The sequence below is a fragment of the Rutilus rutilus genome (assembly GCF_951802725.1).
Source record: "Rutilus rutilus genome assembly, chromosome: 25".
Taxonomy (NCBI): domain Eukaryota; kingdom Metazoa; phylum Chordata; class Actinopteri; order Cypriniformes; family Leuciscidae; genus Rutilus; species Rutilus rutilus.
Window position 1 is genome coordinate 18,793,190 of NC_140229.1, and position 18,859 is coordinate 18,812,048.

An 18,859-nucleotide genomic window follows, 5' to 3' on the forward strand; every position below is an offset into this window, starting at 1 on the left:
TATTCCTGGCTGAACTGAAGCAGAATCTTGGGATTTTGCATGACTGTTAAAAACCGCATCTTCACTTCACACTTAAGACTGTTCTGAACACTGGCGAAAACTTTATACTATTTCCCTAGCTGCAACGATGCCATGCCAGTATGATTAAAATATAACATTCATGTCTCCACAGTCTGGTGGCTGTTTGGTACATGAAAAATATCCAAAATTAAAATGCAGCATTTAAAATCTTCAAAAAGAGCTACATAAAAACCAATTACAGATTTCGACAGATAAAGAGATATTTGCTTTTAAACATGACATTAGAGAGTGAAGGAGGAGTCATTTTGGATGCATATATTATTAGCCTGAACTGCAATTTTAATTATCGACAGATGTCTTTTTTTACATCTTTTTTTTAAGTAATTGCAGTACTCTCAGAAGCTAAATGATGCAAACCAATTCCCAATGCAACAGGCATGGTTTTGACTGTTTGAAAAATCATGTTTAAAATCAGAGGTTTTCAGAAACCCGTTTAACATCTCAAGTGTATATATGCGTTTCAAACACAAAGCATACTAATCATAATCATGAGGACAAACACAAATTAAAGGGATACTTCACCTCTGGGAAGATGAATGTGTATTTAAAATAGGTCATTTAAGTAGCAGAAATGTGAAGACATTTTTGAATTTGGAGCTTTCTAGACTGAGAAAAGCCAGAAAATGTATTTTTGGCTTATGTGGATGAAAGACAACAACTCCCAGAATGCACTTGCTTCGCTGCCTTAGGAGGCCACGCCTACCGGTAAGAGTGCGCAGATGAAAACAACAAAGCTAGTCTACGTGATGAGTTTGCAAGGGATTTACAGATCGTCCAAAATGTCCGGGATTCTGCTTTTGCGTTCTACTGTCGCCATTCATCATGTTTACTGTGGAGAGCAGGACGAGGCTGACGGCCGCGGGAGAACAGCGCGAGGCCGGTGGCATGATTACTGAGACGCGCCGGGTCTCGCATCTCTCACGGAGGAGCGCGAATTTTTCTTAGCAATGGTAAAACGCACATCAACCGATCACTTGTTTAGCGTTCATGTAAACACTACATTCAAATTCACCAATCGGAATGAATTCAGTTAGATTGAAAGGTGTGCATGTAAACAATGAATGGCGACCGGTGACCGCAGAAAGCAAAAGCTGAATCCCGTATATTTTGAACGATCTCGCCCGCCGGACAAGTCCGGGAAAAGGAGGATGGTTACTTACTCAGCTTTCTCCTACTATTCAGCTTTCTCCACAGAACAAGAGCCTGCTAGCTTAGCTTCCACAGAAAGAGGCTGACTGTGTGTACATTCTGTGAGTGAGATCCCACCCTGTATGGGTGGGCTAAAAACATGCGGAACAACGCCATCTACTGGCTGTAGTCTTTAGCCTCTGGCCAGAAAATCCTCCGATGACGCAAAATGACGATTTTTGCGTCATCGGAGGATTTTTTCCAGACAAAAAATACATAAATCTCTTGTCTCAGGGGGATATGAGGGTGGAAAGCACGGTAATTCGAAAATACTACAGGTTTTCTACTAATACAAAGCTTAATGCTAAATCCTGAAGTAACCCTTTAATAAGCCTTTCACAAGTGAAATAACTAATGAGGCCAAAACCAAGATGCAGATGTGTGAGATGGGGCAGTGCAGGGAAGTTTTTGGTAAAGGAACCATTGACTCCTGAATTATGGTTTACCTTGTACAGCAACATAAGGGATGCACAACATATCTGCAGTCATTTTGGTCTCAACCAATAAATATAACTTTAATGTTATCATTATCAGTCTGATAAGTAAAAAAATGCAGATATATTTAATATGATGTTTGACAATATAAGCATGTAGAGATCTGGAATTTTAAAGGGAGTGTTGCAATCAATCACAAAAAATGCCAACTGTTACCTAAAATCAGCCAATACTGGTTATCAGCTTCAAAATACAAATAATTATTGTATCAACCAAAAATGTCCATTTGGTGCATCCCTAGAAGTGGAGTCAAGGAAAGTAGACTAAATAAAACAATCTCTTGTATGAGTCATTTTAAAGGACCTAAGGAGTCAATGGCGCTTACCCATTGAATATTTCAAGAGATTATTTCCTGCATGCTCAATGAAGAATTTACCTCTATTTCCTGAGTTTTGATCTGATTTGATTTTAGGCTGCTTTCACATGTCATACCTCACATTCCCGGGAACCGGATATGGTGCAGGTGCAGGTACCAGTCCCATTACCCAGCACCTCCAAGGCTTCTGGCGTGGCTGCAGGGCTGTAGCTCATGTAATATTCCTGGAGCTGGGAGCTCAGGTTCTGCTCTGGCTCCTGACTCTTTTTCCTTCGCTTTCGGCCCACTGAACTCTGCTGCAATAGCCGGGTGGCACCCGGGTAACGTTTCCAGGAGACATAAATTACAGACAGGACAAGGGACACTGAGAGGAACAGTGCAACCCCACCCATTACCACTTTGTGAAATGACACATCTTGCTCAGGAGCTGGTGTCACTAATAAGCTGTCAGGAGATGAGGGTGTCCATTGACGGGAGTCTCTGGGATCTATATTTGCATGGCTGGGAAAGGTGGGGCGTTGAGCCGGTCGAGGGTGGGGAGGAGGAACGGGCGCCTCAGAGGCAGGTGAAGGCAGGGGTGGAGACGGTGTTGTAGGAGCCATTGTCGGTTCAGTTGGTTCAGAGGTAAAGTCAAAATACGGATCAAAGGTCTGCAGATACAAAGGTGATTGAGCAGTAATTTCATAATCATCACAGTCAATGAAGTTCTTTGAAGCCTCCATGACCTTCTCCCCTTGAAGATGCTTGGGAGTGCTGCAGATTATACTAGTGTCCTTGGTGCCTCTGAAATTCTTGAGCCAGACAACAAGAGGACAAATGCCTGGCCCGCAATCCCACATGTTGCCTGCAAGGCTAATGGTTGTTAGTGAGATCCAGGCAGCCACAACTTCCTGAGACACATTGGGCAGTTTGTTAGACTCTAAGTTGAGAACCTGAAGATTGGGAAGGCATTGAAATACCACAGGATCTAGTACCTGTATCTCATTGCCAGAGATATCAAGCTTCTGCAAGGTATACCAGCTCCACGGAAGGCCTTGGTTGACAGCTCGAATACGATTCCACTGTAGGTACAGGGCACGAAGGTTAGCAAGCCGAGGAAAGAGAAAGAAGTTGATTCTTGAAAACTGATTATGCTCCAGGTGAAGTTCCATAAGTCGAGACAAACCCAGGAATGCAGTGCGAGTTAGAACCCGAAGCCGATTATAGCCCAAGTCAAGAAACTCCAAGCTTCTGCACTCCAGAAAGGCCCGGACAGGAATTGTCGTAAGCTCATTGGAGCGTAAGTGCAGATTCTGCAGTTTTCGAAGACCATAAAACTGGCCTGGCTGCAGCTCCTGCAACTTGTTGTAGGAGAGATCAAGACTGCGAAGGTTAGGTACTCCGTGAAAAGTTACACTATCAAGCTGTGAAATCCTATTGGAGCTCAAGATCAACTCCTTCAATCGCCGCACCCCCTGAAAAGCCCGACTATCCACAAATGTGATTTGATTGTGGTCCAGGTACAGCCACAGTAGCTGGTTAAGATGGGCAAACTGGTAGGGGAGCATTGTGTGCAGGTCATTGTACCGCAGGGATAGACCTTGGCAACTAATTGAAATATTTTCTGGGACATCCTGGAAGCTGGCTGACTCACAATGGACAATTTTTCCCTCGCAGCGACAGCTATAGGGGCACATCCTTTCCCCAGAACTGAACAGCAGCAGGGAGGAGGCTTGGAGGAGGAGGAGGCCTGCTAATCTCTTGTCACAAGCAACAGAACCTGAAGAGGGAAACAGCACAACATTAACTTATGATTTTTAACAAGAAGACCAATTTTATTTAGATAAATATTCAGTTATCAACACTCATATAATTAAATGCTGCTTCCATCCACACCTACAATATTTTTGTGAAGTCAAGATGTCATTTTTTTGACATAACAGTTTAATTATCGTCTGTAAGTTTTTTTTTTTTTTTAACTGTTGGGGACCATCAAATTTTATTTTTAATGATTTTATTTTTAAATGAAACACAGAATCATTTGCAGCCTTAATGAAATTTAATTAGCATTGATGTCCAACAAGTGAAATATTACCCAGGACTGAAATACTGTCATTCATAGGAATGTTAATGGTAATAGTAATTAATGAAAGATGGTGGTTTTATTTAACATGCAACAATTTGCCATTTTAGAGTGTTGCAGATTTATGTGGCTAATGAGAATCCTTGATATTAGTAAGGGATAATGTACAGTGTACTTGTATCACCCTGAACCTGAAGTAATTTATTTTGTAAGAATGTCCAGCTGACTATACATTATAGCTCACTAACAGAAGAAATAAATAATAAATCACATAAAATAAAAATAGTAATACCATAAACATGAAAGATGCAGATTTTTTCTTTGTTTTTCTTTTCAAACAAATTGTGTTGCCCAAGACAACACATGTTGTTTTATGGGTCTTTTAGCCTCTTTGTTTGCTACTTATTTCAGGATTGGTTGACTGCATTGTTGGAATTTGTGGTTTGTCTGTCTCTCCAAACTGACCGGTAATAGATCAGTTCATGAAATAAAACCTTCCCAATCCCTGTAAAGATTAGCACACACAAAGCTATTACTTCTGATTGGTTTGTTTCTGACATCGGTCTCAGAAAATGAGAGATATCATATGCATATTCTATATGAATAAGAACATATAGATCTCATATTCTAGCGAAACATCATAAAAATCACAAGTATATGATGTAGAGTGTTGATAAAGTTCTACACAGCATAAGGCAAATCACTATAAATCTGTTATTTAGTTTTTGGCACTCTCTTTTGAATTAGACTAGAATTACAGAAGGAGTCCCAAGAGAGTCATTTGGATTAATTTACTAAGGACCATTTTTAAAGCTTAGTAATTATCACCTATGAACTAATCAACTTTAAGAGATGACTAATGACCAGCAATATCTTTAATGCCATATTTTATAGTGTTCTGTGGAAATTGATTAGTCATTTTAGAGCTGAATCATTACATCAAACATAATTACTCTGAAGCTATTACCCATGCTATTTGAAATGTGTTTCATATTGTGTTATCCATGCCAAGAAAAAAATGATGCAAAATGGACAATTTCATTACAATCTTTTGCATCTCATACGTTTTAAGTGCAACAGGAATTTTCTTTGCCAGGAAAAAGGAATACAGCAATATGCAGAACAAAGAAAAATTGATTGAAGTCTTAATGTATAACCATTCAGTAAAAGATCTGCACTGTGTGTACCATGAACTCATTGTCCACTGTAAAAAAGGATGACTGAGGCCATCCAAGCATACACAGAAAACTACAGAGTCATCTGTTTTACCAAACAATAATCCCATTGGTGCTGTTAAGACAATTTCAGAGGAGGCTAAATTTAAAAAAAAAAAAAAAAAAAAAAAAAAAAAGGTTACATCTTGTCATTACATCTTCAAACAGTACTGTCCAATGGTCCCCTTTAAGGGCTTACCGGTGATAAAAACCAATTCAGAGTCCATGCAATAAATATCATAATTACATATCATTTTTGTCAATTGCTGTTAGCATGCAGTGACTCGGAATAGATTTCCAACTAAACATATGGCTATGAAAATCATCACACCGCTATTAGCTGTACTCTGAGCTTTTTGAAGAGAAAAAATTGGCCCAGGCGCATCTCTCTGTGTTTCCAACTGACTTGTTGACTATTACCGATTTGTATGCTTCACTGGTAGTCCATTACACTCACACATATTGTTTCCCTCTCTACAAGGACATTTGTTAAGGGTCATTATGTTTGTGTCATGTTGTACCACTGTCCATGCAAGTCTTAAGAGCAAGAAACAGGAAAGGTAAAATGAATCAGAACAGATTAACCCTCACAATGATTAGAAAAACACACTGCACTGTCCACAAACTGTAGGCACAAAAATACAGTCCAAAAATACCCAGCCTCAAGTTCCAAGAAAAAAAAGCTGTAAGTACAAAGGTGTACAAAAGTACAAGAACTACCTGATTGTTTGTCTGTCATCCTACAATAATGGACACTGTTAACCAAAGGTCAAGGTTTGGCTCAATAGCATGGCCCTGTTCTCAAAGGCTATTCTTTAAATTGATGATCTGGCTGCTAAAAGCATATTTCTCCTGAATCTCCAGTACCACAGCAAACAAAATTTTGCCTATAAATACTATAATAAATTACCTACGCTATGAATGCGGGTTACCAGGCTGAATTGAATGTAATGAGATAAAAAGACAGTGTCCTTCAATATAATGGCAAGAAATATGTATTTCGACTGTGATGTCCTTGTAAGCTAAATTGTATGCTTTTATAGCAGTGCTGTCAATCAAATGGGAAAAAAAATAGCTAATAAATTGCAAATTTTTCTGTAATCGGCCATGATTAATCAATTTATTTCGCACTATATGGGGATGAAATGAGTAATTATAGTCATTTATCATTACAATATAATAGGCCATTTAATAAGGTTAATAAATAAATATATATATAAAAACTGTTAATTGAACTAACTTAAAACAATCTTCACAATACATACACACATTATAACAAAATTTCACATTTAGCTGTGCCTTTAATATAACAGGGCTCAGCGCTAAGGATTTTTTCCACTGGCCCCGCCAAAACCCCATGTTTTTGACCCATGTAATCTTTTATTTTATTTTATTTCATTTACACCAGCGAAATTTTACAAAACTCAATATAAATTTATACCACAACAAAAAATATGAGCCTAACTAATATAAAGTTCAAACATTTTTAAAGACAAGTAAACAGTCAGTAATAAAATAAGAACAAATAAACACATAAGAACAGATACACATGAAATAAATAGTGCTTTAAGGTTTTACAGTAGGTCTAACATTAGTATTCTGATACTACATTTTTATGCAGCCTTCTGTGCTTGCGTTTCGGGTGTCAAATAACAATTTGAGCTCTCTTTTGCATCTAATTGTGCTTGAATGGTTTAAAAGCACTTCATTGAATGATAGGCTGACAGGTCTACAAGGAAATTTTCTTAAGGACATTATTTATGAGCATTCTTTTTATAATTGGTTTCCATTAAAAAATATATAATTTGCATCTTTATAAAGCACTTTTATAAACTTTGGTTGTGTTTTAAACGTGCTCTAGAAATAAATTATTGATTGATTGATAAATGTATATATTTATTATTGTGATACATATTGTGAGACCAATTCTTTTTTACTAATATCTTCACATAATTGTTTGCTTACATCGCCAACCCTTAGCATTAAGTGCATTAGCAGGAGTTTAATGTTGTAGCATCTTGGTCTCCATTTTATATTCTGCAGCAAATTGGTATCAAGAACTTTCATATTCCAGAAGCAATATTTGATATTCAAACCAACAAACTGCCAGCTACTGCCAGATGATAGCAGTAACTCTCTAATGTAGGATCCTTATCTACCAAGGCAGTGCCAATCACTTGCAATTGAGTTTAAATATTTACAATGCTCCTCACCAAAATTTAGACTCAGAATGTATCTGATTCGACTCAAACCAAGATAATTACTAACATGCCACTTACAAATGCAGCAGAACAATAGTATTTGACTGCAAATAATGTAGTGTAGAATGAATCAAAGATCTAAGGAAGGCCGTGGTGGCAAGTGTGCCACCTGTGAGTATTACTGCTGATAAAAATCGATCCGGACAAGACTTTTTTACTCCGCAAATTAAAATACTTTAAAGGCCCATGCGCCATAGCTCACCCAAGGTTAGTTCATTTAAAAGCCACTCATTTAACTTTGTACAACTGTGGCAGACCCCTTTCAAATAGCTGGGGAAGATGCTGGCACATACAGCAGAGTCAGCTGCTGTATTCCTTGGCACAGTGACAAGCTGATATTTTATATAAATGCTTTGGTGAATTTAAGGCTATTACCCAAAGTGCCAAGATAATGGCAAAACCTGGATAAAACATCAACATTTGAAGCAGAATGGAATTAAATGGTTTTAACTCATACGTTTGCCTATAAATATTAGTTTCAGACTAAATCTTTAAATATAACTGATATCCCGCTGCTTGCATCAAGCTCAGCTGTCAAGTCAACACTCATTTTAATATCACTTCATGATAGACTGAGCAAATGTTTAATAAAAAAAAAACTACACTTTACATATTAAAACTTCTATTTATCTAAACTAAGCTTTGAGAGGAACACTGATATGTGAAATATTACATTAATGGCTTGCGTGAGATCAACATGGCCGCAGGAAATGCAAATGTGCCTATTCTTGGAATGTAAAATAATGGTCATTTTCTCTACAAATCCAAACTTTCCCTCAAGTAAGATGAACTATGACTCATAGCCAATGCAAGATGTGTTTAAGTCCTCAAGTTGTTAGATTCTCTATAGGATGCACTCTTGAGCATGACTTGGTCCTATTTAAAGTAAAAATACAGCTTTACATGACTAAACAGTCAATTCCCAGTAATGAGACTCCTGAAATATTTCATAACACTAGTTCTTGAATACTGGGTTAATACAGGGAGTGTATATATATATATATACATACATACATATACATATTTTTTTCTCTTCTTCAAGGAATCATTTTGGTTTAATGTTTGTACACATTTGTATCAAAATGTGCTGTATAAAAACGAAACGTAGGGCCACAGATTAACCTCTTCCTTCTAGATATAGCATAAATTTTCATAGCATAAATGTTTTTTTTCTTAAGTGTAATATATATTTCAATCTACATGAGGTTGTTTTAATTTTAATCTGAATTAAGTTGTGGTCCTATATTTAGTTTTAGGGGAAGTGAGTGATAATAGAATGTCATCATTTTGATAAAATAAAGAGAAAATCTAATAAATTGACAGTTTACTTTCATGTCTCAAGAATCATAAATAATTAATAACAATAGTATCAAATAATAACAATAGTATCCATAATAAGAAACAAAATGAACTGAAACTCATATGTCCTGCTACCAAAGCTTTTCTAAACCTTTCTAAACATCTTGAGAAAGGCTTCATTTTTATTTGGATGAAGCTCACCGTGGCTCTTCCATACCAATGTCAAGACCTAGTCTTTAATGTGTTCCAAGATCATAAAAAGTTTTAGGATAATGGAATTTTAGAGTGGTTAAATAAGAGATCACTCCGCATGATGAAATCCATTCAGTATTTAACAAGATATAGTAACGGCGCTCCAAACACTTGGCTGGTTCCAGAGCTGGGACTCTGGATTTTATCCACACGTGACCCCAACTCAAGCACGTAATTTACGCAGTGATAGATTCAACACACATTAATTGCGAGATTGAAGAGTGCTGTAACTGTGCCTCACTCAGGATGTGGAGCACAGAACAAAGGAGTGATTTATACTATAAAAGCATTATTTATGGCAGAATTGTGATTGTAAAATCAGCTTAATCCACTGCAATGAATAATGTGTTGCAGTAGCAAGGCAATTGATTTGCACTTAAGTAACAGGCTCAGGATTAAGAATGCTAAAAGTTTGATGGCGACTGCTCGTAAATAAATTAAATGTTCCAATTAGATAAAAGAGAAGCTCATAACTGTAAAGACAAGCTTTAGCTTTCATAATTAAATATTAAGAGAGGCACTTTGCATACTGTGCAGCTATATAATTTGTTGTACCCATGTTTTTTAAAGGAATGGTTCATCCAAAAATGAAAATTATTTCTTTGTTTTAAACCTGTATGACTTTCAGCAGAAGATATTTTGAAGAATGCTTTCACGTTTTGTCTATATAATGAAAGTCAATGGGGACTGAAGACACTAGAGCTGCACAATTAATCATTTAAAAAAATCTCGACCTTTCAACGTTTCGCCTGTCTTCGACAAAAATCACACCGGAACATTCAAATCTGCGTTGACGCTGCCACTGACCAAAGAGAAAACAGTTTGCTTAAAAAAAGTTTAGAATTGTGATCTTTGTTTGAAACAAACAAAAAAAAATTGTGATTCTCAATTTATCCAGAATCGTACAGCTCTACTGGATAACCATTGACATTTTGACATTGACATTTTTCACTGAGCCATTTTTTTATGTTCCACTAAAGAAAGAATGTTTCTTTTATTGGGTGTACTGTATCTTAAAGATTCATCTTTCTCATTTATACTTTAGGTATTGCATTGAAAGAATATACTGATGAAACCCAAGTAAAATGAAAACGTGTGTCTTCTTTCAAAACCTATTCTCTCCAGTCCAACCAAACTAGAAATAAAAGCTTTGAAAAGGACATGGTCTGTGTAAAAAAGTGAAGAACGAATGTGTCACTTTCATGCCTGAAAGGTTATTTCATGTTAGAAAAGAGATCTTTGATGACATAGTCAGTTATTTAAGTCTGTATGTAGGGCTAGTGATCAATGTAATGGTCACAAGAATGGATCTGATTCACGTGGACGTGTATTTTCATGACAACATGGCAATTTCTAAGTGCAATCAATCATCTGAGCAGGAATAAATGTGAAATCATGTTTGCTAAAGGCTGGCCTACACTAATCAGATTTTCAAATTGTGAGAGACCACTAACATGACAATAAAAAAAATAATAATTGAACAATTTTGTTCCTATAATGTGTGGAGAGTCCCAACTATGACTTTAGAGTAAACAAACATGGCGGATGACAGGCAAGAAGAAATGGTGATAATAGTCCTCGGGGTTCCTCCCACACAACAGGATTTCTGATCGTAAATATTCAACATACCCCCCTGTTCAACTGTTTGTTTATGCAAATATCTAATCAGCAAATCACATGGCAGAAACTCAATGCATTTAGGTATGTAGACATGGTCGAGACAATCTGCTGAAGTTCAAACCAAGAATCAGAAAATATAGAAAAAAGATCACTTAAAAGTGCAGTAAGCAATTTCTGAGAATCATTGTTGAACACTCTTGATTTTTGAAATCAACCCAAACAAACACACAGCCGCACACACTCAAAATCAATGTTACTCGGGTATGCAGCAGAAACAATGCAACCTCGGAATTCGTTTTCAGGTCTTCCCACTAAAGTCCATCCAGTGCTGGAAAGCTTTTCTAATAAAGCTCTTACCTGATCATAACCCTTCTTTTTCCACTGATACGTGTTCTGTTTTATAATGTCTCTCAGCCAGTCTTTCTTCAAATCTCCCTCTTGCTCAATCTCTCTCCTCCCCTGTCATGTGAGGACATGCCCCTTACTGCTGATTGGCTACAAGTTTGTTGCGGTGCTCTGTCCGATCCACATTCAACAGCGTTTTTCAGAAATCGCTTACTGCACCTTTGATTGTGGCATGGTCGCTGATGCTAGACGGGCTGATCTGAGGATTTCAGAAACTGCCGAAAATAACCAATGAGCTGCAGTTCTGCAGGCAAAAAAGCCTTGTTGTGGTCAGAGGATAATGGCCAGACTGGTTCCAGTTGATAACCAACAGTGACTCATATAACCACTCGTTACAACCAAGGTCTGCAGAAGAGCATCTCTGAAAGCACAACATGTCGAACCTTGAACAGATGGGCTACTTCCAGCAGGTTAAAGGGATAGTTCACTTTGAAATTAATTTTTGATATGTTTTAGCTTACCTCAAGGGCATCCAAGATGTAGGTGTCTTTGTTTCCGCAGTAGTTTCAATTTTGATATTTTTAGGTCAAACCGTTCTTGTCTGTCAGTCATATAATGCAGGTCTATGGTCACTGTCTCAAAACACAAGCACAGAGTCCAAATTAAAACAATTCCCCACGTCCAAATGAAACAATTCCCCATCATAAGTACACATTGATGGCCTAAGACACGAAACGAGCGGTTTGTGTGAGAAAACGAACAGTATTTATATCGTTGTTATCTCTTGAAAATAGCACACGTCCAAATGATCTGACGGCGCGGGCGGGTATAGATATATACATAGATGTCGCTTGGCTACGGTTTCGTTCCAATGAACTGCAGTAGCCAAGGCGACATCTATGTATATATCTATACCCGCCCACGCCGTCAGATCATTTGGACGTGTGCTGTTTTCAAGAGATAACAACGATATAAATACTGTTCGTTTTCTCACACAAACCGCTCGTTTCGTGTCTTAGGCCATCAATGTGTACTTATGATGGGGAATTGTTTCATTTGGACGATGGGGAATTGTTTTAATTTGGACTCTGTGCTTGTGTTTTGAGACAGTGACCATCAACATGCATTATATGACTGACAGACAAGAACGGTTTGACCTAAAAATATCAAAATTGAAACTACTGCGGAAACAAAGACACCTACATCTTGGATGCCCTTGAGGTAAGCTAAAACATCAAAAATTAATTTCAAAGTGAACTATCCCTTTAAGGCACCATGTCTCAAATCATCTCAAACTAGGTTTCTTGAACATGACAATGAGTTCACTATACTCAAATGACCTCCACAGTCACAGATCTAAATCTAATTAGAGCACCTTTGGGATGTGGTGGAATGGGAGATTTGCATCATGGATGTGCAGCCGACAAATCTGCAGCAACTGCGTAATGCTATCATGTCAATATGGACCAAAATCTCTGAGGAATGTTTCCAGCACCTTGTTGAATCTATTCAATGAAGAATTAAGGCAGTTCTGAAGGCAAATGGGGGTCCAACCCAGTAAGCTACTAACAAGGTGTACCTAATAAAGTGGCCAGTGAGAGTGAATATAAAGTAGAAATAATATAGTATAGGTTGGGGGGGGGGGGGGGGGGTCTTCATTGTAGGCTGTAATAGCAATGAATTTGTGACCAAAATTCAACGAATCATTCTTTTGAATCAAATTTTTTTAACGAGTCATTAACCAGAGGCACGTTCAAGCTCAAACCGGTGCGCAACGTTTTGCTACGGTTTCCGGGTTGAACAACATGTTGCCTGGAAACAGTGTGCAACGGGGTTTGAGATATGTTTTCTCTTGTTTGGTGGGTGTGTCAAAAATGTCAGCCCAATCAGCAGCAACATGTATATAAACCACGCGGTATTAAAGAGACAGCTCGCACAATGGGTCCAAGTAAAGTCGTAAGAGTTTTATAGTTAAAATATAGCATATCAACAGTGATCAGCAATAATGATAAGCCATGATGATAAATGATAAATGATAAAGCCATATAGATCATAACACAGTCTCGGAGATAAAAAGTGGATTATCCTTCAGCTGAAATGTTTGTCTTTTCATCCTGAAATCCGAGGCAAATGTTGGATCACAATAATTAGGAACCACAGTTTCCACAAATCCCTTCACTCTATTGGGCAGTAACTGTAACATAGAGCGTATTTTCCAGTATTAAACATGTATCTATATACCGATTTCATCAGGCTCCGAACATTCTTCAAAAAGAACACAAAGTGGCCTTCTCAGCTGCCATAGTTGCAACTCTTTCACTAAAGATTTAGCATTAGAACAGGGTGTTCAACGCACCACCGTTTCCGTTTAAAAAACGTTTTGCAACTTTTTGTCAGGGCTGAACGCATTCCAATTGACAAAACCCGCTTGAAAGAGTAGTTTCCCCACAAACTGAATGAGTTTAATTACAGTATAATCTTTCGCAGTGATCCGGCTTAAGAGTTCACCAAAAACAAAACAAAAAAGCTCACAAAGTGAATCGAGAACTAAGCACCAATGAGTAGCCTAAGCTGATCTTTTGGTCTGAGCCTTTGGAGCGAGGATTTGACTAACGGGGTCAAAGCCTATTTTAATAGCAGAAATATTAACAATTAAATCTTGACTGTAGGCACATGGCAGTTTTACATGAGATAATAGTAGGCTAGGTTATAATAGTACCTAATTTATTAAAACAAACTTTTTATCCAAAAGATGTCAATTAATAAGTTTAGTTAGGTTCTAAATATTTTTAGAACTAAATAGGCCTATGTTCGTTTTTTTATGAACTGAATCATCATTTCAAACTAAACTGGGACAAAAGAAATCACAATAAACACAAGTATCGAAAAACCACCTTGTGATGTCAGAGACCACGTTATTACGTAAAAGCTTTTTTTTCCAAAATGCTACTTTGACACGAATTGTTCGAAAGAATCGATTCGCGGAAATGAGTCGAACTGCCCATCACGAATTGATGCTTTGAAATAACAAAAAAGCCAATCATTTTGACAGGCAAGCCAAAAATTATTTGAAATGTGACTATCAACACCTTGAGATAATTTTATAATTGCAATGAATCATCTAACAAATACAGAAGACGAAAAAAATAATTTGACTTTACATAGTTTGACTTTTTTTTTTAAACTATTATGTAATTTTTTATTAATTTTACATAAATGGACCGACTATATGTTTTAAATCTGCAAATTATATAAAACATTTTTATTAATCATCAATGCTAACGGATAAACTGTATCCCAGGATGCCAATACTCACCCATATCAGCCGCGCGCTTTTGATTCCACTCGCGTTTAATCCCTGCGGTTACTGCACAGATATCAGTCTCTCAGGGTCCACTCCAACGAAGACTTTTACCTTTAGTCCGAGCAGTATTACAGCCGAACTAAATTCATTATCGATTCGACTCCATGTCGCAAAAATAAAACTTTAAAACGTGCTGCCTCCCCCGTTGAATCCAACAAAACGGCAAACCGGTACATATCCAACAACGTTAAACATGATGGTCATCCGTCGATCAAACGGAATGTAATTCAATTCTCGCGACGCACCAAGACAAGCAACTGTCTGAATATAAGGGCAAAAGTTGTTCTGGGTCGCATAATTTAGGCAATAATGCTAAAATCATGCGGAGCTTATCGACCAGAGAGGTAAGCAAAGCCAAAAGAAAGACCGAGTGTTGAGGGCTTTGCATGAGAGTAAATCTGTGCTCGCCGCCGCAGTCGAGTCTCGTCCCTGAGAAATATCACAGACCGTGATGATGATTGCGCGCTCCCGCCCTCACCCTCAGGTTCTCCACAGTCATAATAAAGGTGACCCGGAGGCAAGCCTGCTGCGGTAAACACTTTCAGAATGCCAGAACACCCCCCTACTTAACCAAGACTGTTGATGAATGTAAACGACATACTGTTAATCACTACAAAGTAACAATAGAGACCCAGTGTGTGTGTGTGTGCGTGCGGTAGCCCACCACAGGTATGGACACTAACAATGATTGATTGATTTATTTTTATTTTCTTAATATAAAAAAAAGTCTTTAACACTAATATACTCCATTAACAATATTGATCTTCATTATTGGGTTATGCAAAACTAGTTTTTATTCCTCAACTACTTTACAGTACATTATCTGAAAAGATTTTCATTAATTTAAAGATGATTCATGCTCTATAGAATCAATCAAATGAGATCGTTTGAGGGTTTTTTGTTGTTGTTGTTGTTTACTTTTGAAATAGTATTTTATTTTATTTTATTTTTTACAAAATAATAATAAATAAATAAATATTTTGATATTTTATAATTGAATGGACCGGACCCCCTTGCAGTATATGAACCCCAGTTGAAAACTGAGCTATTTATGTACCAGAACATTAAAATTGCTTTTAATGTATTCAGGTTAAATTAGGCATATAAAAAAATATTTTTTATAATATCACACCAGATCCAGAATACTTGACTCTGACTCAGTCATGGAATTATGCATCAATATTTTCTGTAAACTGTATGTTTGACCGAGGCAACCTTGCTCTGGAAGCTTTTTGTTCTCACGTCTTTAAATAATTTCAGCGCAAATCAATATTTAATGTCTGTTTATTTAATTACTTGGTAAGCCCCATAATAAGCAAAATATTCAATCTATCATTAGCTGCACATTGTGAAGTAGAAGTTCAGATACATGCAAAACTGTACAGGCACATAAAAAATGAAAGAAAATGTCTTATAAAACAAAGTAATCCAGCATGTTAGCGACATAAAATTCTTTAATGATAAACAAAATATGGAAATTTCCTTTTTGGTCCCCCCTGGTGCTTTTTTCCCTAATTAGTGTTAGGAAAAACAGCCATAGAACTAGTTCCAATTTAGTGATCAAATTAGCGGAGAATTTAACGTCACCGTAAAATCAAAATGGACAATTTGACTTTTTTTTATTGGAATATTGCTGTATTTATTATAAATAATATATCCATGCACATCATTACTTAAAAAAAAAAAAAAAAGTCCATGTGCCTTGCGATCTTTAATCAAAACAATTTCCTCTCCCTCTTGCAATGGCATCTCTTCTCTTCTTTGATGACACGTTTACTGGCGCAAGGGCGGGGCAACCTGTCACTCACATGAGATCGACCAATAGCAAACCACAACCATCCAATCAATTCCACATGGACAAAATCAAGTCCTGCCCTACATTTTTTCTTGTTTGAGAAGCTGTTTCAATTGGATGTATGTCACAATAGTGAAGACAATCGCCAAGTTTAACTCTTGTCGTTTTGTTATTGACATTCTTTAAAACAAAGTATTTCTGTAGGTCTTGTTAAATACAGTATGCTGTTAAACAAGAGAGCCAGCAGCTGAACTAAAAAAACACTTGATATATGGTCTATGAAAAATAATTATTCTGATTAATTTTCTGGTTTGAGAAGTAGATTTGTTCCAGGCTGTTCTTGTGATCTGACCGACTTGTCCATGATTCAAAGTAAAGCAAAAAGAAATGGCAACTTTATCACAAAAACTTTAATTAATAGGATGGTTAGAACATGAGGTTTTTTTTTTTTGGACTCTCTATCCTGTGGGTAAATGTAGTGTGCATGTTGATGAGTTTTCTTCTGGTCTTTACCTGTGAATCCATCTAATTTTATGCTCCATAAGTCGATTATTTTATAATGGCTACAAGGTGCAACTGGTTTTTGAAGCTTTCGAAATGGTTTTGGGCAGATTATCTGTAAGTTAAAAAGACGAGATGATATCTCGTTAGAACTTAAAAAAAATCGTATTTTTTTGTCAAAATCCATCTTTTTTCCATCTTGGCTGTTTTAAACAAGATTTTCACAATGAAATCTTCAAAAAAAAAAAAAAGAATTCTTGGAACTTTCACACATTGGCAGTCGTGATATGAGTGGATTAAGGATGCTATGGCTTTATTTGATCTCTTGCCGCATTGAAGACATGCAGATAATTTTAAGCAATGGAATAAATTTTAGCAGGGGATTATCCAGTTTAAGCAGTACGCGTTAGGCAAAAACAGGCAGGAGCCGATGGCAATGTAAGGATGGACGAAGGCAAAACAAGGTCACTGTTAACAGCATAGCTTAATTCATCATTGTGTTAGCTGCTGTGTTGAAAAGAAATGTTGACAAATATAGGACACATGCACTGACATTAACAAAAAGTCTTGTAATGAGAGTTTAAGCATATGATATATCCAATCCGAATAATTTAATAACCAAACAATTCTGTCATTGTTTACTCTCTCTCACAGGACTATGATTTATAAAAAGCATATTGTCTTTTGAGTCTGTAGAGAGAGTGTATGATGGATGTGATAATCAGTGGTAAAAAAAAACTCAATTGTTACCCAGTTGTCTTGAAACAACACCAAAAGCTTCTGCTATGCTGATGTAAGCCAATTACATGGCTCTCAATATCTCTCCCAGGGCGTCATAAATATTGCATGATTATGAGACGTCATAACAGGCATTCTGGATGGAAGTTCACACATTAAATTGCATACTGCGCTACACAAAAAGTTCTAGCCTGATGTGATTTCTTTGCTTAGAAAAATAACATGCATTCCCTTGAGGATGTCTTCAATAAGCATGTGACATTTTAAAAGTAATAAAGGAAATCTCTCATAACTGGTCAGTTCTGTCTGCTCCACTTGAGTGATTCAGAACTTAAACATGGGTCGGGCTGAGTTGTCTTTCTATTGATTGCCTTTAAGAGCCCTCAATCTGAAGGAAATCTGCCGTTTTACCAGGCTTAACCATTCACCACAAGCAAAAGTCAAGTTTTCTTATATTAAAGGGTTAGTTCACCCAAAAATGAAAATTCTGTCAGTAATTACTCACCCTCATGTTGTTCCAACCCCGTAAGACCTTCGTTCATCTTCGGAACACAAATTAAGATATTTTTGATTAAATCTGAGCGCTGGCTCACTCCTCCATAGGCTTCTAAGACATTATAACTTGCTGGCCCAGAAAATGTATTAAATACATCGTTAATATAGTCCAAGTGACTCCAGTGGCTCAATCTTAAGTTTATAAAGCGACGTGAATACTTTTTGTGCGCAAAAACAAACAAAAATAACGACTTTATTCCACTTTTCATTTCCTTCTCTCTGGGCCTCGAGTTAGTTCATGTAGTGTTTAAGCGTAGCGCGTCTGTGTTGCACGTCACCACGTATGACACACATGACCAGCGTCGGCCAATAGTGAGCCTACGGGGTGACGTGCAACACAGACGCGCTACGCTTAAACACTACATGAACTAACTCGTTTTTGCACACAAAAAGTATTCTCGTCGCTTTATAAACTTAAGATTGAGCCACTGGAGTCACTTGGACTATATTAACGATGTCTTTAATACATTTTCTGGGCCAGCAAGTTATAATGTCGTAGAAGCCTATGGAGGAGTGAGACAGCACTCAGATTTAATCAAAAATATCTTAACTGCATGTTGAAAAAAGGACTATCCAGACTTTGAAATTTATTGAAATCAAAAACAAATAGCACAACCAGCTAACCCCAATTCCCAAAACAAATCCCTGGTTTTACTGGTTCTAGTGAATAAAAAAAAATAAAAAAATGCTACGAATATGATCAGATTCACAAACCAGTTTTTTTGCCGAATCAAAAACACACAGCATAATACAAAAGCACACATTGTGACAAA

The 18,859-nt window shown here is 37.0% G+C and overlaps 1 protein-coding gene across 2 annotated transcripts in view; it reads right to left on the reverse strand.

Annotated features, from left to right (window-relative positions):
• lrrtm4l1 (leucine rich repeat transmembrane neuronal 4 like 1) overlaps positions 1-15,139 on the reverse strand; it is a 53,190-nt gene extending 38,051 nt beyond the window's left edge. The window contains exons 1-2 of one of the 2 annotated variants that reach the window (XR_014626305.1): positions 14,450-14,885; positions 2,141-3,839 (exon numbers count right to left, since the gene is read on the reverse strand). Coding sequence is in view for 1 of the 2 variants with exons in the window: in XM_084400507.1 (XP_084256633.1) it covers positions 2,197-3,839; positions 14,450-14,453 (1,647 nt within the window). In the remaining variant the exon portion in view is untranslated. Of the gene's footprint in view, positions 1-2,140; positions 3,840-14,449 lie in introns of both variants that reach the window. The other variant, XM_084400507.1, reaches the window with a different exon arrangement.
• Positions 15,140-18,859: the final 3,720 nt, after the last annotated feature.